This window comes from Lepisosteus oculatus, chromosome 3 (genome assembly GCF_040954835.1).
Source record: "Lepisosteus oculatus isolate fLepOcu1 chromosome 3, fLepOcu1.hap2, whole genome shotgun sequence".
Classification (NCBI taxonomy): domain Eukaryota; kingdom Metazoa; phylum Chordata; class Actinopteri; order Semionotiformes; family Lepisosteidae; genus Lepisosteus; species Lepisosteus oculatus.
Window position 1 is genome coordinate 68,199,089 of NC_090698.1, and position 18,243 is coordinate 68,217,331.

General features: G+C 38.3%; 1 protein-coding gene across 2 annotated transcripts in view; it reads left to right on the plus strand.

The window, feature by feature from the left end:
- The window catches only part of fam219aa (family with sequence similarity 219 member Aa), a 47,537-nt gene extending 29,462 nt beyond the window's left edge, over positions 1-18,075 (plus strand). The window contains exons 3-6 of one of the 2 annotated variants that reach the window (XM_069187429.1): positions 2,053-2,155; positions 3,578-3,658; positions 8,904-8,958; positions 10,188-18,075. In XM_069187429.1, coding sequence (XP_069043530.1) covers positions 2,053-2,155; positions 3,578-3,658; positions 8,904-8,958; positions 10,188-10,343 — 395 coding nt within the window. In that variant the 3' untranslated portion in view covers positions 10,344-18,075. Of the gene's footprint in view, positions 1-2,052; positions 2,156-3,577; positions 3,659-8,903; positions 8,959-10,184 lie in introns of both variants that reach the window. The other variant, XM_069187428.1, reaches the window with a different exon arrangement.
- The last annotated feature ends 168 nt before the right edge of the window (positions 18,076-18,243 follow it).

Consider the following 18,243-nt stretch of genomic DNA (forward strand, 5'->3'; position numbering starts at 1 on the left):
TCGTGAGGTTCAGGGTGATATAATTGTAATGGGAACATGGGGGACTATACGTCCTTCAATGAGATGTAGAACTGAGGTCCTGACTCTCCAAGGTAATTAAAAATCTCAGGGCGTTTCTCAGAAAGAGTAGGGTGGTAACCCTGGTGTCCTGGCCAAATTTCCCCCTGGCCTTTATCGATCATTGCCTCCTAATATTCCCTATCTTTGAACTGGCTTCATCGCTGTATTCTTCTTCCCTACTGATAGCTGATGTGTGGTGAGCAGACTGGTGCACTTTGGCTGCGGTTGCATCATCTAGATGGGTGCTTTACATCGCTGGTGCAGGGGAGTCTCCACTACCTGTAAAGCACTTTGAGTGGAGTGTCCAGAAACTTACTATATAATAGTAAGAATTATTATATTCAAAAGCTGCATAGTGATCAATATTCTATGCCTTCTAAAGTGGGAAAACTTATTGTGATTCAGTTGTCAAATATGTAATAAGTAATAAAATAAATAATACAGTTTTTTAACTTTGCAGTCAAAGTTATCAGCTCATTATTTGTGCAGTTTATTAAACAGCTTTGTTTGCTCAAGTTTATTAAGGTTTCCAGTAATTGTTGAGCCCACTGTAACTGCTGAGTATAAAAGCTATGTTATAACCATTGCATGGACTTTGAGCGGCTCTATCGGCTGCTGTGCTTTCTGACTGCAAGAGAAGCTGCTCTAAATGCAGAGCACGCGGCCCAGTACACCACACTGCGGGCTGGTTTTCAGTGCTCGCTGGCAGGCGCTCAAGCCATTTCCTGTGCAAAACAGCTAGTCTAGGGTCCAGGCGTTTTCCCTCTGAGAAATTAGAATCGAGTTTCTCCTGGGCTGCTGGTTAGGTAACTGTAATAGGCAGGGCAATAAACCTGGTCGTAACTATGCAGAAACAATGAGATACCTGTCTTCTGAGACTTTTCCATCTGTACAAAATAAATGCTTTGAATGTGAATACAGCTTTACTGTAGACCATACTTTTAATGGTGGCTGTATATGGCTCTGCACTTAATTAATCCCTTGGTTGGTGTTCACTTGACTAATGTATAATGAAGGAAAGGTTTAAAAGAAACTGGGGAGATATGGGGAGCAGACTCTTACGATGACTGAAGATAACTAAGCTTGACAGATGTAAATAAACAGTACTGTGTCAATGCACTTTGTTTCTTCTTTAGTTTTTTTTTACAAAATTAGCATTTTACTGTACACTGATTTAAATGTATAATTTCGACTGTTGCATTTACAATTTGTGATCTAAAACCTAACAAAAATGCAATAAGTAAATGTCTGGCCCCTTTTTAATTTTTGCAGAAGAAGACCTTAACTGTGCTTCCAATTATGACTAGGATACTTGTTGTTTATAAGTCTGCTGTAATAAATGATGCATTCTTTAATTAGATTAATCCATGAACATTAATAAATAATGTTGATTGCTGGAAGTTTGTAAAGAAGAACATAGAACCATTAATGCATATGGAAAGTAGGTGTTCTGTAAAATGTTTGCAGAATTCCTGCATACCAGGTGACAGCTATAAAATATCACTGAGCAGTGTATAAAGTCCACCATCTTACACCATGCATGGTGTTGTATAGTCTGTCAGTGTCCATTAAACCCCTCATTCACTTCTGCTGACACAGTGAGCACTGGCTGATCTACAGTACTCCTCACTCTAGTATGGAGACTGCATTATGTTGAATTAGAAAGGAATTAAAATGCACATGGCTTCAAAAACCTTAGTCAGTGTTTGTCCTCAGAGGGCTTCTTCTAACCTAATTAGAGACGTGCGTTTTAAGTGCTGAATCAAAGTATCCCCTGTTCCACCAGAATTCTCTAAGCTTACATTAAACTAGGAGACATAGGAGACGTTCAGGAGTCCAGTTTTGTTTAATCGATTTTCACTTAATATCTTGGAGACCACAAATAAAGAGACTGAAGGCAGTCTAAGAACAACTCTGCTGGAGTTCTAGGCTGTTAAGGCGGTGCTTCTGCTGGAGAAAAGGGGCTGATGGTGGCCTGTCCTCTGATTTCAGAGAAACAGAGGGAGCTGGCCAGGAAGGGCTCCCTGAAGAATGGCAACATGGGCAGCCCTGTGAATCAGCAGCCCAAGAAAAATAACGTCATGGCCAGAACAAGGTAAGAAAAGGGGCGGGGGAGAGCATCTGACCACTAAAAGGTCAGCTGGCACAGGAGGTTTAATTCACCGGCCTTGCACCTACGAGCAATTGGTTCAAAATCAAGAGATTAGTCAATACGTTTTTACTTCAGATCACATGCAGCTGAGCACAGGTTTAGTGATGTGCAGAGTGCAGAATATGCATGTTTGCTTACGTATGAAAGAGAACACATAATATGTACTCTTCAAGAGCCTAATAGTAGCCCATCTTTATATTTCTGTTTTGTGTGGGTGTTTTGAGTTGTACACAGTGGGTACATAATAAGTCTAGTGGTTGTTTTGTACATGTAGTTTAAAATCATAGGTTAAGTTACTAGCTGTTCACTTTTTGTATCAGGTTTTTACAGTCTGGTTTTAAGGCCATAAAACTTAACAGAAGGATTGAATTTGAAACATGATTGAATTTGATCCCTGAATGCAAGAGATTGCTTGATACTGTTCCTGTTATATCTTTATATCATATCTGGATAGATAGATGTCATATCTTTACATTGATACTTTCTTCCCAGTTTTACATAATGGGTGTTCTGTCTCTTCAATAAACATGTGGACATTATGTGACGTTTTCACATAGGTGAAGAGAAATGGTTTTTATAATAAAATATCAAAATAAATATAGCGAGTTTGTATCAAGGAAATCAATATTCTACCCCTTAAGCAGGGCCTAGCAGGAGTAAAGAAACAGTTCAAAAACAGCGGCATATATTTTAAAAACATTTGGAACGATGCTGATGCCTAGATCTCTCTCTGGTCTACAAGACTGAGTGCCAATTGTCATTGCTTTTTCGAGGGTTTTTGGGGGATTACCTAAGGGTTCCCCACACAGTATCTAAGAATTCCCACACTGGAAGATGAAGTCACAAAACTTTCTAAAAGCAGAAAAGGAGACCACAATTTAGTAATCCATAGTTTTTGCAGTGCAGTTTAAAAATCCTAATGTAAATATAAAGCTGTAACTATAACGATTCCTTTCTATCTGTGACTTTAGTCTAGGTTGGTGAAAGGTGAGGGATCTGTATGGTCAGTTTATGCAGATTTGAAAGCCTGCTGAAGTCATTCTCAAAAAAGTGAAAATAAGGGGGAGCCCTACATATATCAGGTATCCTTAAATAAACAGAATACGTAACTAAAACTGTAGTGTGTACTCTGGTTTTGTAAAAGGCATCTATGACAATTAAATAATGGTTCTAAACAAATTTCAAAGGTATGTAAGCTGAAGTATGCCAGGACATTTACAGTTACACCATATGCTATAGTAGGGAACTGGTTTAAACCTGTTAGTTAGAGAAACTGTTGCTCAAACTACAGATGTCATCAGTAGTTTGGGCAATAAGACTGTTGGAATTCTTTTTCCCTTCTGTACTTTCCTTGCTTCTTTTTAGGCTGGTTGTCCCAAACAAAGGATACTCTTCTCTAGACCAGAGCCCTGATGAGAAGCCCTTGGTGGCACTGGATACAGACAGGTAAGAGCAGCGGGGCTTCTAGACACAGATACAGACGGGTAAGAGCAGCGGGGCTTCTAGACAGGTACAGGCAGGTAAGAGCAGCGTGGCTTCTAGACACAGATACAGGCAGGTAAGAGCAGCGTGGCTTCTAGACACAGATACAGGCAGGTAAGAGCAGCTTGGCTTCTAGACACAGATACAGGCAGGTAAGAGCAGCTTGGCTTCTAGACAAAGATACAGGCAGGTAAGAGCAGCTTGGCTTCTAGACAAAGATACAGACGGGTAAGAGCAGCGGGGCTTTTAGACACAGATACAGACGGGTAAGAGTGGAACTCTATTCTAAACTCATACTATCTTCTATTATTGTTTGCAGTTATTGAAAAATAACTCATTAATCATTAATGTGGGTTTTCAAATGTTTTTTCTATTATCATCTACCAATCCAGTTTTTTACTGTTTGCTCTTACTGTACAATTGTTTTAAATTAAATCAATATTATTACGGAGCTCAGTCTCTTTATTAGATACTGATAAAACCCCAGATTTGACATTTTCTGTACACTTGTGATGAAAGAGTTTTTCAACTTTTTATGCAGTGTTAGCTGACTAGAACATTAAAACAGCTGACTAGCGCATTAGTCCTTATCAGTGTTAAAGATAACATTCAGGCAGAAAGATCTTGCGCTCAAATGGATGTGACTGTGTTATCATCTAACCCACATATTATGAATATGTTCATGCATGGTTTTATATGCCACAGAGAGACTTCATATATGATGTCAGTGTAAACTTTCAGTGTAATTTGAGGTAATCCAAGTTTTAATTATTGCCTTATTTAAAGACCACCTGTTTAGATTATCAGTAGTTGAATCCATAACTACCTTTTAGAACACCTCCTGACACATTATGGGGTCTCTTCAAAGTTCTACCAAATCTTAGATTTGGTGAGTTACTTAACCCATTATTATAAAAGGTTTGTCATATAAAACAAAGTGATCAGGTGTGTTTACACCTTATGCTGTACAGGGCAGTTGCAAATTTGTGCTTTACTCTCTGAGAAGAATCTATGTCCTGGATACACATGGGATCAGAATCTACTCTTCTCTTGCATCAGTTCTTAATCATGGATGGGGTGCATATTGAAGAAAAACATTAATATACTGTAGCAGCAGCTGATGACAAATTTATCTTCTGCTGCTCTTTACATGGTTAGGATCTTCACATGTTCTTCCATGATTTTTCAAGTATTGGAAGCACAGTTGCTGAGATACTCTCAGACTTGACTGCTAATCCTAATATATATGTTAGGGCTCTGAAGGGCCGATCATGTTAAGGCTGTGAAGATTAAAGATTTCTCAAAGCCCATAGTTTCTCATTTCACCTCAGACGGCCATGATCACACTGATCTCTCTGTCTCTGTTCTCAAAGAAGGGTTTCTCAACTCCACAGCAGAAAGACAACAGAAACTAAACTCATCCTGAAACACGGTTCACACCTCCCCCCTTCTCTCAAGGACCGACTTATTTTCATGTGATCTTCTCTATTCTCATGCAGGTTACCTCTCTGCCTCTCTCCTCTCCCTCCTCCACTTTTCCAGCTTTTGGTCTTCCGTGCCATTTCATCTTTGCCGTCTACCCTGTCTTTCTCACACGTGAAGAAGGCTCCACAGCCGAAACGTTGGGTTTCCTTTTTTTTCTTTTCAGCCTGGAATAAGCCCGTTACCTGTTCCTTTGTAGCCTACACATGCTGACGCAGCTCCCTACTTGAACTACTAATGTGCCATCTTCAATCATCCTCATTGATTCCACGTCACCCTTTGTCTGCCCACTGCTAATCGCGGCATTCCCATTATTCTTCCGCTACGCTCCACATGCTGATCCGGTGTGATTTTGGAAGCTTATTAATTTAAACTTCCAGCTTTACTAGAGGTCTGCTTTTATCTCTTGGGCCCCTAGTCTGTGTTCTGTGTTCTACCAAGGTTCAGCTTTTCAGGCGTACTGTACTGTATGTCAGACAAAGTAAATGTCTGTGTTTTAGAGAAGTAAATCAGAAATGTCAATGCAGTGTTTTTGATGGGAAAATAGGATGGAAGCCTTCATGCATTTTACAGTGCTACCCTGTTTTTTTTTTTTGCTGAGTTTTGGGCATGAAGTGGGAAGCCACATTATTTCTGTTTTAGTGAGTGTTGGCATTTTTGTTTCTGAAATGATTTACAATGATCAGAAACAAAATTCTTGGATTATGTGTCAAATCAGATGAGAATAGACACCACTGTTAATAAGATAATAAACTATAAATAACTCAAACCAAGGACATGAATTATAATGTTTCGACCTTGTTTTCAGACACTGTCAGTTTTTTTTGTTTGTTTTGGAATAAAATCCAACTCAGCATTTGATTCCTAGTTTTGAATTTAAATTGAAGCTTCACAAATTGCCTTTGCTTGCCTAGAAGCCTTTGCTCGTAGTATTGTAGCAGACTAGAATTTCCTTGTAACCTTCCTACAGAAAACAGGCAATAAAAGAGTGTAATTCCTTTACTGCCTTTAGAAACAGACTTTAGTGTCATGCTTTTTCCCCTTGAGTCCCTTAAGCAGTCTGCTTTGGATTAAAATTTGGATTGAAAGACATTTCAATCTTATCGTAAGAATGTCTAAGATTGTCTTTAAGCTGTCTGCTTAAAGACAATGTTGTAGGATCCAAAATGGCAACATTGTCTTTTATGAATTTTGCTCAACTGTTAACGTTTTCTAGCTTCACCACATCTTGATTCGTTACAGCGGAGGAAGATTTTCGGATTCTTTGGTCTGCCTTTAAATTATATGTACAGTAAATATTTTTTAATAGTAATAATAATTACTTACAATTATATAATGCTTTTCAGGACATTCCACTCAAAGCGCTTTACAAGTAATAGGGACTCCACTCCACCACCACCAATGTGCAGTACCCACCAGTTTGACAGATGTTCTATTTATACAAGCAGTACCTGCAGTCGTGCAACTCTCTCCTTTATAATATCTGTTGATTTGTAGTTTAATTTCACCAAACAGGCGAGATATACAGTAACCTGTTTTTGTGTTATAGTTATAGCTGAGCTAGGGTAATGACAGATTTGGATGGTACCATACCTCACACAAGTGTTGTGTGTCATTTTAGTTTTCCTGTTTTCATTTTGGTTCTTTTATGCCTTTGATTTATTGTAGAGCTTTATAAAAAATAATTTTAAGAAAGGTTGAAATAAAAGGAAAAAAATCATTTTTTCTCAAGAAGTTAAGCATTTCTTTAGGAATATAAATATGAAACCCATTTATCTCTAAGGCAGTATCTATCCATCAGTTCAGTGAATCAATCACTTCCCCACATTGAACGGAGTAGCTCAATATGGATAAGTGCTTTTAAAATTGAGAACAGGAGGCATTTTTTACACAAAGGTTTTTTGGGATGTCTGGAACAGAGTACTCCGCTGTTTTGTTGAAGCCGAGACCCTGGCTTCTTTCAAGAAACAGCTGGATGAGATTCTTGAATCATTGAGCTGTTACTTACTAAAAAAGCTGGATGTGCACGTACTGTATAACAGAGATTCAGTTTTATATATACAGGATCAAATGCATTGAGCTGGAATCAAGACTGGTAGAATGCATTGGATGTTAATGTTCAACAGGTTTTATTTAGGATTGTATGTTTCCTTGATGTCGACCTGACTCCAGAGATTCTAGACCCTTTCCTCTTTAGTTGTCCTTAAATCCTCTATTGCCTTATAGGTGGTCCAGTCAGAACAGTATACTCAGTATAGATGCCATTCTGTCTGGAACTGTCTGTTGCTCTCTGACCACCTAACAAATAACAGAAGTGAAATGATCCATTTCTGGAAGAGAAAGCATTCTAAAAAATAATTTGACAAACATAAAAAATGGGAATCATGCAAGACAGCGCTTCACAAAATTGATTTTAACCAAACAAAAGTCTTACTGCGATCGCAGTTCTGGAAGAGGCACACAGATAAATGTCAGTCAAAATGATAAAACCTGCTAGTCATATTTTAAAGCATATTGTGGTCCCACATCCCTTTCATAACATAGAGAGAATATTAAAGTATTAGGCACTTCATCACTGACTTTAAGTTATGCCAGATTATCCTCCCTCCAGGTTTCCTGCCTCTCTGCGGAAGACTCTACCTTTTTTTAAATTGTGGATTCATATACCTGTCTTTGAAGCTGTAATCTCTGTATTGTTTCATTTCTTAATTAAGCACTGCTGCTGTAGGAAATCAACAGCATATAGTTAAGTGTTTCCATGCATGTCAGAGACATGCATTTCATCTTGATGTGCAAGAGTCAGTTCTCAAAACTCAAATTTCTCCATTTGATGAATGGTTATATTGTTAAATTGGGTTTTTGTCAACTTTAAAATGTGTTTAATCTGATTCAACATGCAGTATATTGGGTATTAAATGTTATAATCGGGTTTGTTATGAATTGAAAAGAGGGCTTTGAGATTACTTTGCTCCAAAATGTAAAGGTCATTCTAATTCTCCTCAAAAGGAAGACCTGCACATCCTTATCAGAATGTTCTGTTTCTTCATTCGGACACTGTTCTTGACAGCTATGTATATTATCGGGAAAAAGTAGTGTTTATTTTCCAAAATCAGATGAGAATGACAATTAGTAAATGGTTTCAATACATAAAAAATCCAAAGGATCACCTTGACATAGCTTATGATTTCATATAAACAGCAGAGATCCAAATGGTCCATGTCAAAGCAATCTAGATCAGAAAATGTAGGATTACAAAATTTGGATAGATTTTGATCTAGATTCCACATTTTGATAAAGCGGTCCCAAGGGATATACTGTAGATATGAGATAATATAAAATGTGGTTTTAAATTGTGGTACTTCAAATTGTGGTTTTACATTGTGGTACACGTTTAAATAAACCCCTCATCTGGTTCTATAGAAGAAAAAGCCAATGACAGTAACCCAAAACATCTGCTCCAGATCACACATATAAATTGTCTGACTTTGCTTTCCCAAATGGACTGCTGCATATTGATTTTGATGTGTGTATTGAATGAGTTTTAGTTCTTTCTGTTCTTTTTATCTCCCCTTATCATTCCTTTTATTTCTCATTGGAAGTGATGTAGAACTGTTTTTTTTTTGCTTTTCTGTTTTGGACAACAATTTCTTGTTGCTATTTCTGCTGGTTCTGTGAGGCTGTACGTGTTGTTCCGAGCTTCCTTAATTGACCTTCTGTTCCCCTGCAGTGACGATGACTTTGACATGTCCAGATACTCTTCATCAGGATACTCCTCTGCTGAGGTGAGAGCCACTATATTACATATCGTTTCATTAAATATGTTATAAATTAAAAATCTAATGTTCAGTATTTTACATAAGGTAGTATAGGAGCTTACATTCTGCAAAATGCAAAAATAACAGAATATATAGAGCACCCTAATACTATACAACACATTAGTATTCTGCAATTACAGCATTAACCCTTTCATACATTTTCAGTTTCTTGCGAAAAACAAGTGCTGGTCATTATTGTTAGAGATACGTGTTGTTAACGTAAGGCATAATGCTACAGTATCTGTGTCCTAGATGTTTGTCAGTGCGCTTCAGCTGTGTACAGTTAATATTCCTAAAGATATTCCAGAGTTTTTCTAACACAATCAAAACACTGTAGAAAACTTATAACAGGGAGAGATGTTGTAGCACAGCTGTTGGCAAGCTTTGATGTTGCTCAGCATTGACAGTGATTTTGGCCAAAGAGGTCACTAACTTCATGCAGTCATCACTGTCAAACATAAAACACAAGTTCTCTGCTTTGGCAGGCAAAATTGGATTGCAACAGTGGCAGCACAAGTGAAGCAAATCCAGAAAAAAGCACATCATAAGTCCTGCTCAGTTTATGGACAGGAAAGGTGACATGCAGGAGAATTAATAGATGTTCTCTGCCAAGTCTGCACCGGCATCCATGAAAAGATAAAGTGTGACAAAAATATGTGACAACAGTAATCACATTATTGGTCATATACAATTTCTTGAATACCCCAGCTTGCTCTCCATGAGACACACAGACAAGTAGAGAAGCTTGGGGTCAGAGCGCAGGTCAGCCATTTATACGGCACCCCTGGAGCAGCTGGGGTTAAGGGCCTTGCTCAGGGGCCCAACGGAGTAGGATTCCTCTTCCGGCCTCGGGATACGAACCGGCAACCTTCCAGCCACAGATCCTGAGCCACAGAGCCACCACGCCGTAAAATTGTTGTGCCATGTATTCTCCAGGTTATGGTTCTGCCTTTCAAGTGGACATGTCTGCCACCCATAAAACCTAAACTAAAGAGTATTTTTACACAGTATGATCCCTGCATGTCTAATTAATGCAACAGTGTATTTCTATGCATCTGTCTCCAAACTGCATCTGAGTAGGATTTTTAATGTGAATGCAGCACCTAGTTTGGACGTTATTTAAATGCAGAAAATATTTATTTGTTTTGTGTTGTTGATTGCTTATACTCTAACCGGTCTCTCTTCCTCTGCAGCAGATCAACCAAGACTTGAACATCCAGCTGCTGAAAGATGGCTACAGGTTGGACGAGATCCCTGATGACGAGGACCTTGACCTCATCCCTCCGAAATCGGTCAACCCCACTTGCATGTGCTGCCAGGCCACTTCCTCTGCCGCCTGCCAAATCCAGTAGTCTGTGGTGCGTGAGGCCTGCAGTGAGTGCGCTCCGCCACTAGGCGGCGAAAAAGGGAAGGCAGCTCCCAAACGCCGCTGCACACTCCTAAACAAACGTCAAACCGGAAACAAAAATCTTTAAAAACTAACAGCCATTGCTTCCTCCTATGGTAGGACATGTACTTCTTCTGTGTTTTAGAGCCAGGAGGAATCAATTTGAGAGCCACCTCCCCGCCAGAGTTGTGATCCGAAAACATTTAACAAAGGATACGCCATCCACTTACATAAATAGATAAGTAAACCTCAGTAAAACTAAATTTTGGGGAGTCACGCTGATGAACCCAGCTGCTCATTGCCAGATTTACTCATTTTGTTTCCTGTTACTGAAGAATACAATCCAATGATCATGTGTTTAAATGTTATGATTTAAAAAAAATCTAAGTGCGGGGAGTGAGACGGATTTGAGTGTCTGAGGCTTCCTCTCCTTCCTGGCATAAATTTCTAGATGACATTGTATATTCATCTCTTCTTTCAGCACTGAAAGTAGTACTGTAGCAACACTAGGGAATTGCACTTGTCAGCAGTTTGATAGACATTTTTAATTTATTTTTCTAATTTAATTGCTTTTTGTTTTCTGTCTTTTTTGGCTGGGTAGAGGAAAGAAATTTGCAGTGCTCCGCAGTCTCGTTTTTTCCCCACTGACGAGAGCACAGTCTATTCCGCGCCTTATTTCTCTGAGCCCCTCTTCTTTAAAAAAACCCTCTGGTTCCTCTTTGCAACCGAGCAGCGTGATGTCTTTGATTTAACATATAGAAAGAACAGGCTAATAAAAATTTAATACAGCCCTCCTCTGGGATGTTGGTTTTTCAAAATACAGTGGTCATAACTAAGGTGTGGGTACACCACATGTGCTGAGAGACATTGGATACTGTAGAGAGCATAGCAAGAAAAGGATAAAATTTACTGTGATATTTCAAAATAATTCCAGAAAATAAGAGAAATACTGTAAGAATTATTCTGTTAAGTTCAAATTACATATGTACTGTTTTGCATATAGTGTCTCTGAGAAGCATTGATACATTTGAAGTAACAATACTTGATGGAAACACATTACAAAAAAGTATTTTACTTAAAGTTTCTAATTGTTTCTTAAGATCCATTAGTTTCTCGCTAATTAGCAGACACAAGTCCTGTTTCTCGCAGCCTTTTTGCTTGTTCTTTGGCCCAGCTAGGAGCAGTGTTAGCTCTCATTGCACTGTGATTGTAATCAACAGAAGCAGATTGTAACATTTGAAAATATAAAACAAACTAAGAAATAAATTGTTTTTTCATGTCACAAATCTGAGATATAGACTGATGGAGAGAGCTTCAGAAATATACTCGTGAGGCACAGAACTGGAGTATGCAGCTTTTATCTGAGGCATTCCTTATTCCCCTTCTGACTTTCTCTCTAAATTTTCTAAATCTGGCAGAATTTCAGAATAAAAGAGTGGAGCTGTCCATGGCAGATGTCTCACAGAAACTCTGTATCACTCACTCTCATTGGAAACCTGATAATACCTTTCACAGAAAGATCAGACAGTTGTTTTCTAATTACGGTTAAATTTTCATTGTTTTTTATTTTCAGGACCCAGATAAATTCCAGGCCCTGTAATATAACATCTCACCTTTTTTGACGCTAAAACCCCCCAGGCTCCTAGTCCACAAACACAGTAAATAATTGTGCTTACCTTTTGGAATTTTAAATCATGTGTGATCAGCTTTTCTATATTTTGTGAATCCTGTATGCCATCCCACACAAGAGTTTGCACGAAGGTGTTGCTTGTTAATTGTCACTTTTTAAACTTTTGATTGCTACAATATATCCTGCCAGATACGTCCCTAAAACTGACATTCAGTCCGTTACAAGATTAAATGCTTCTACTGTGTCAAAGAGCTAGCATGTTTTCTGGTGTTAATAGCCTTGAAGTTCTGTGGTGTTAACATCAGTGAAGATAATATTAGCACATATATTGGTATCTACTGTCCCCTTATTGTCTAACTCTAAATCTGTGTGGCAGCTGTAGTTGTCAGACGTTGATTGATCTGATTAAACAGTTTACATGTATAATTTCTAACTTGAGAGTTGACGTACGTGAAAAAATACATTTTGATGTGATCACTTGAACCCTAGAGGTAGCTAATAACTTGTGTGTGAATCACTCCGATGGAGACTGGGTGCCACTGTCTGCTTCCAGTAGACTAGTTAGTACAAGGCAAGAGCCATTGGTCCATCGCTTACTAGGATGTCAGAACACATGAGCTGCCTTTTGGAAAGAGAGTAAAACAGGCTCCTCATCCCTGTTGCAGAGGCTGCTAATACTGGAGGTATTGAATTAGTGCTGCCCAAGGACAGTGGGGTTTCAGCATAGGTGAGAATTACTCCCTTGTTGTTCAGTCTCCATTGTAAAGAGACATTATAACGTATGAAATGTCACTGTCCATTGCACGGAAATGACATTCATAAGATTTAAGTTTTCCTTGTATTTCCTGTCTTGACAGCACTTTATGTTATTGTGTAGTTTTGGGTACACTTTAGCTTTCTGTACAAAACAACTGTTATGGCAAAACAATGAAGAATAGAAGACTTATAGTAATCTCTCTCTTTCTTCCTATTGACCTGTGGTTTGAGTATTCTGAAATAAATGCTTTGATTTACATATTGAAATCTTAAATGATAATCTGTGCTTTACCTGTTTCTAAAAGAATAATCCCATAACTAGGTGTGCGAATCTGGGTTTTTTAAATCACCCAATTTTAAAATATAAAGTACATGAGAATGAAAACATTGCTAAAGAAGGAGCAAATATATAGAACACTAACATTTCTCCAGCTTCTTTTTTAAAGCCTTTTTTTTGCTAAAACACAGATGCAGCAGTGTCTTTTTGCAGTCTTTAACACCGTGACATTCCTGACTGGGGTCACCTGGAGGAACTGCCATTGACTACCCTCATTAATACAGCCCTCATATGTAATCTCTCACACCTGGGGCCCTGGTGCTGACACGGGTTCAGTCACTAGCCCCATCCACCTATCTATAATTCAAATGGCAGGCTCGGTGCAGATCAACAAAGTTTCATGAGGTTGCGAGATGCGAAATGAGCTGCAATAATATCTGAGTTAAATCCATAGTTAGATTAGGGTTCATCATTCCCATGTTTTCTAAAGGTTTGTGCTGATGACAACCTTGCTGTCTAGGCCCTTATTTCAATTAAAGATGAGATCCATCTTCTACATTGCAAACCTGGCTTATAACAATCTGGAAGAAGGGTTGCACTTAGGTTTAAGCATGAAGCCTTTTGGCAAATAAACAAATAATAAGCACCTATTGAACGCTAGATCTGTAGTTTGCTGTTGACGAATAGGTGACGTTTTTAGAGATAATTCCTAGTTATGCTCAACAGATGGAATTTCGGAGTGCTTAATATGCTCATTGGAGGCAATATAGTACAGTAGGTAAGTCTTACCTCCTAAGTGTGTTGTGGATCAGGTCTCCACTGCAGTCTTGCTATTGTACTTTGAGTGAGGTACTGTGCCCCAATCACTCCAGTTTACCCAGCTGTAAATAGTTGGGGAACTTGTGCTCTCTCATCTGCTTGACACCCCAAAATCACAACCAGAATAAGCTCTGGCCCAAAGAGATGTTGTTTGAATATGGAAACTACCGGCAGAACTGTTTTTCTGTTAGTTCTGTAAGATACCATTTAGATGAGTGCCCACTGTACTGACTTAAGTTTCTTTCTTCTTCCCATTCCTTCACCCACAAGGGGTTGGAACTCCATGGCACTTCCAGGTCTTTTTACATATCATCTCCTTCTCACATTCACTTCCAGCCTGAAATAATGCTAGATTAGATCTTTGTGCTGCCTTGCTAACCCAGATGCTCTGAAAGGGATTTTCTTGCTTTGAAAGCTACTAACAGAGTGTCTATCAGATCATCATCCAACATGTTGAAAAGCATGTTTTGCATTATAGGACAGTCCTAAAATCATGAGTGTTTTGTTTGGCATCTTGTTTTTGATCTAAATGGTTTTCAAGAATTCTGCAGTCTCCACAGGTCCATTTCCAATTTCAAATCCTACCGCAGCTCACAGGTTTATTATATATCTTGCCATTTGTACAACATTCTGTATTATTACCCACCAGCTATTACAGTGTTTCCTATAAAGACTGTGGTAATGTTTGTGAAGTTAAAAAGAATAAGAGAAAGCCTGCTAACCTGGCTTTTTAAATATTTTTACTCAATTATCATACTGACGTAGACTAGTGGGAAATACATTAAGATGAAGGAAATAAATGTTCAGCTTTGTTATTAGACTAAAGGCTTTTTCTGCTGTGTTTAAAACACACCACAACACTGGTCTGTCTGTGCCTGTCCTATTAATCAAACAGTGAGATGTATCACAAGGCTTTTCTGTGACTCATCTGGAATCTGCAGCAGCTGATGCGCAGAAAGCAGACATTTACGATCATTTGTGCTTGCCTTTAAACCAAAATGGCCCGTCCTTACATTGAGCTCTGAATAAAAATCTGGAAGAAAACGGTAGCAGGAAAGTAGGTTTGAGCACTTCTCTTCTTTTTTTTTTCTTACCCTCTCTAAACCAAAGCCTTTGTTAAATGGTGTAATACCTGTGTCATGACAGAGCACAGGGTTTTCCTGCTGAGGAACAGATCAGTGTATAGTTGAACATGTCACCATGCACCAATAAGAGAGTCTTTAACCTCTCCTTCTCCTCTCGTTGCCTGCCTCATGTTCTTTTGTATATGCAGTAAAAAGAACCCAGAGGGTTATGATATTTGTGCAGACCAAACAGCTACATAATAATGTATCCTTGCCATGCATTATCAGAAAGCCACATTGTTCCTGTTAAGGCTCATGGCAGCCTGCAGCCTGTCCTGGAGACACAGGGCACAAGGCAGGGCTACACCTGCACAGGATGCCAGTCTTCTACAGCCAGCCAGCGTGTTTTTCGATGTGGAAGGAAACCAGAGCTCAAATATACTCTTCCCAAAATATGACTTGTGCTCAGTAAAGACATTGAACTTGGCAGTCGCAATATGAATCAATCTAGCATAAATTAATCAATTAATCATAATTCGTTTTGGTTATTGGACGACAAGAATATTTACGTGGCTGGGGCCGAGTGGCGGCTGAGTGGAATATTGTAACTAGTGACCAGTTCTGTTCAGAATTATGAGCTGAGCAGCCCTGGGGCTGAAGGGGAAAAGATGCAGGTTGTTTCAGGACAAACAGTTAATCTTCCTCTCTGTACCGAAAGAGTACAAAACTTCAAGTGTCATGTCTGTAAATTACAGTGCGGATTTTGTTTTCTTTGTTTTTCAATGGAGTGCAAGCAAAAAAATATATTCTACAAATTAAGTGAAAAGCTGTTTTTTGTCCGCTTCACAAATAAACTGCTAGGAGAACATTTGAAGGCCTCTCGAGACTACAACCGGATGTGCTCATGGGAGGAGAGCATAGCTGATAGAAAGTGACTCACTTTAAGAGCCTGCCTGCTGGTCAGTGATAGCTGATTATATATTATTGGAATCCGCTACAGGGACTGTCAGCAATAAAATCTTAATCTTGCTCTTGACGGGATCAGGGCTTAGAGCACATTAAGTGTTACGCAACAGTAGTTCAGGGACAAAGAGCTTTTGAGATCATACTGTAAGAATGCTTCTTCTAAAAGGTCAGATTGCAGGTGGCCCTGCAGTCATGAAGCACACACGAAGGAAACATAGGACACTGGAACTTCCAAAATCACATATCTGTAAAGTTTAGGTGAAAGTTTTACCAAACAAACACCATCTTTGAAGCTGCATGCCTTCTGTTTACATAGCCACCCCTTTAATTGAACTTGAGGTACAAGAAAATGCTTTATATTACAAATCTGTTTAAATCAGAAGCAAATCTTACCTGTGTGCTGAGATGCATTGTTTGTCACTACACGTGATTATGAGGATTTTATTTTAGGTCTAAAATAAGTGTTTTGTGTTTGAAAAGATGCTCATTGCATCTCCCTGTGTTTGTTGTACTTCATTGTGGATCTGACAGATCTTCAACCCCAAACTAAGGAACATCAGTGCAGAGTCCTTTCATATGCTGTGAAATACAGTATGTCCAGTATACAGCAAAGTCTTTGGCTTTTAACCACTGCAGAAATCATCATGGCTTAAGATGGTAAATTTAGAAAACAAACATCTCATAATATTGATTTTTCTGATACATCGCTTAATTTTGTGAGTTTTCCCCTCACTTTCAACACTTGACAAACAAATATAAGAAGCTGGTCTCTAATGCAGAATGTACAGTATGATGCACTCTTCTGGAATTGTGTGGCTGTTTCAAGCTTTTGTCTCGAATAAACACTTACTGTAGGTCTTGTCTCTGTGTGCCTGGCTTCAGTCTCTTTGTGTTTTTACAATAAACCATAAAGCACTAGGATGTTTACAATGTAAAAAACAACGTCTGAAGGTGCAGGTAGTGAGTGTTAGAGAAACACAAAGGAGCAGCTGTGATTCATTTGATCTGGTTGTGTGTTTCTTTAATTATTGCTGTCATTTTTAATCCAGTCTTTGATTGCAGAGGGTGATGCTATAACAGATGAGTCCAATATGCATAGGACATACCTGTGTGTACTGTACATGCGTTAATGCTAGGGCTCATTTGTAGTCAGCAGGGCTTCGCCTTGTTTGAGCAAGGCACTGAAAAATGTCGAATACCTTTCCATTTCTTAGACAAAACTGTCCCACTGATGGTGTAATGCTCCAATGTGCCCCCTTGGTGCAGTCCTATTCCCATCATTAGCTCATCACCTTATGCAGTATGATCAATTGATGTGGCAATTGAGAGGTTACAGTTCCACAGCCAGGAAAATGTGTAACTATTCACAGTACTGTGCATGGAGCTTAAACACATGCTTTTCAAGGCCTTTTTTCCAGATATATTAGTCTAATTATGACCATTCTTTGAAACATATGTTATGTCCAGTCAACAAACCAGAATGTAATGCATTTTCATTTTGCAGAAATATTTTTTCCATTCCTTTTTTAGAGCATTGTCGATTTTGTTTTTTCATTTGGTCATGCTGTATTATCCTTTAATGGTTTAGATGGTTTAGATTTTGGAAATGTTTTTTTTTTTGTCAGTGACAGTGTTATAAATCTAGTAAACTAATCATGACACCTGGATTTTCCAAGCTTCACTGAATTCCAACCCCAGCTTTTTAAACTGCCACACAATTGCATATCTGGGAATAAAAATAGAAATGCTTATATATTTATGTTGCTGGATTTGTTAAATAAAACTTGAATAAATGTATAAGAGCACAGACTTCTCAAAGATTAACTCCTTCTTTTCCCCAGTTTTCATATTGTTTGAAAAGAATACCCAACTCAGAAGGACAAAAAAGGAGAAAAGTCCATTTTTTTTCTTATTTTGAAGTGTAATCTCGATATATCACCTGCTAATGGCTCTGAATAAGTTTGCAATTAGAGTATGCCTTAAGTGATAAGTTTTATAGAACTTATATTTATTGCCAGTGTTATGTTTAATTTATTGAAAGGGATATGAAAAGAATGCATTTTTTAACATAGGAAAACACAGATTTTTTTTATTATTATGTGAACATTTCCATGCCAGTATTTAACATTGTTATTGTTCTGTGTAGTGTAACATATCAATAAATACAAGACAAGTGGAAATATCAGCTTGTGTTTCTCTCTTTTTTTTGCATTAATTTGCAGTTATGTTCTAAAGATGGTATAAAAGTGTATAGAATTATTAAAGTTAATACCACTTTTTTGGTTAAGAACAGGTCAATGGATAAGAAAGAGTACAGATAAGAGGTGAGTGTGCCATTTGGGTTAATGTAACT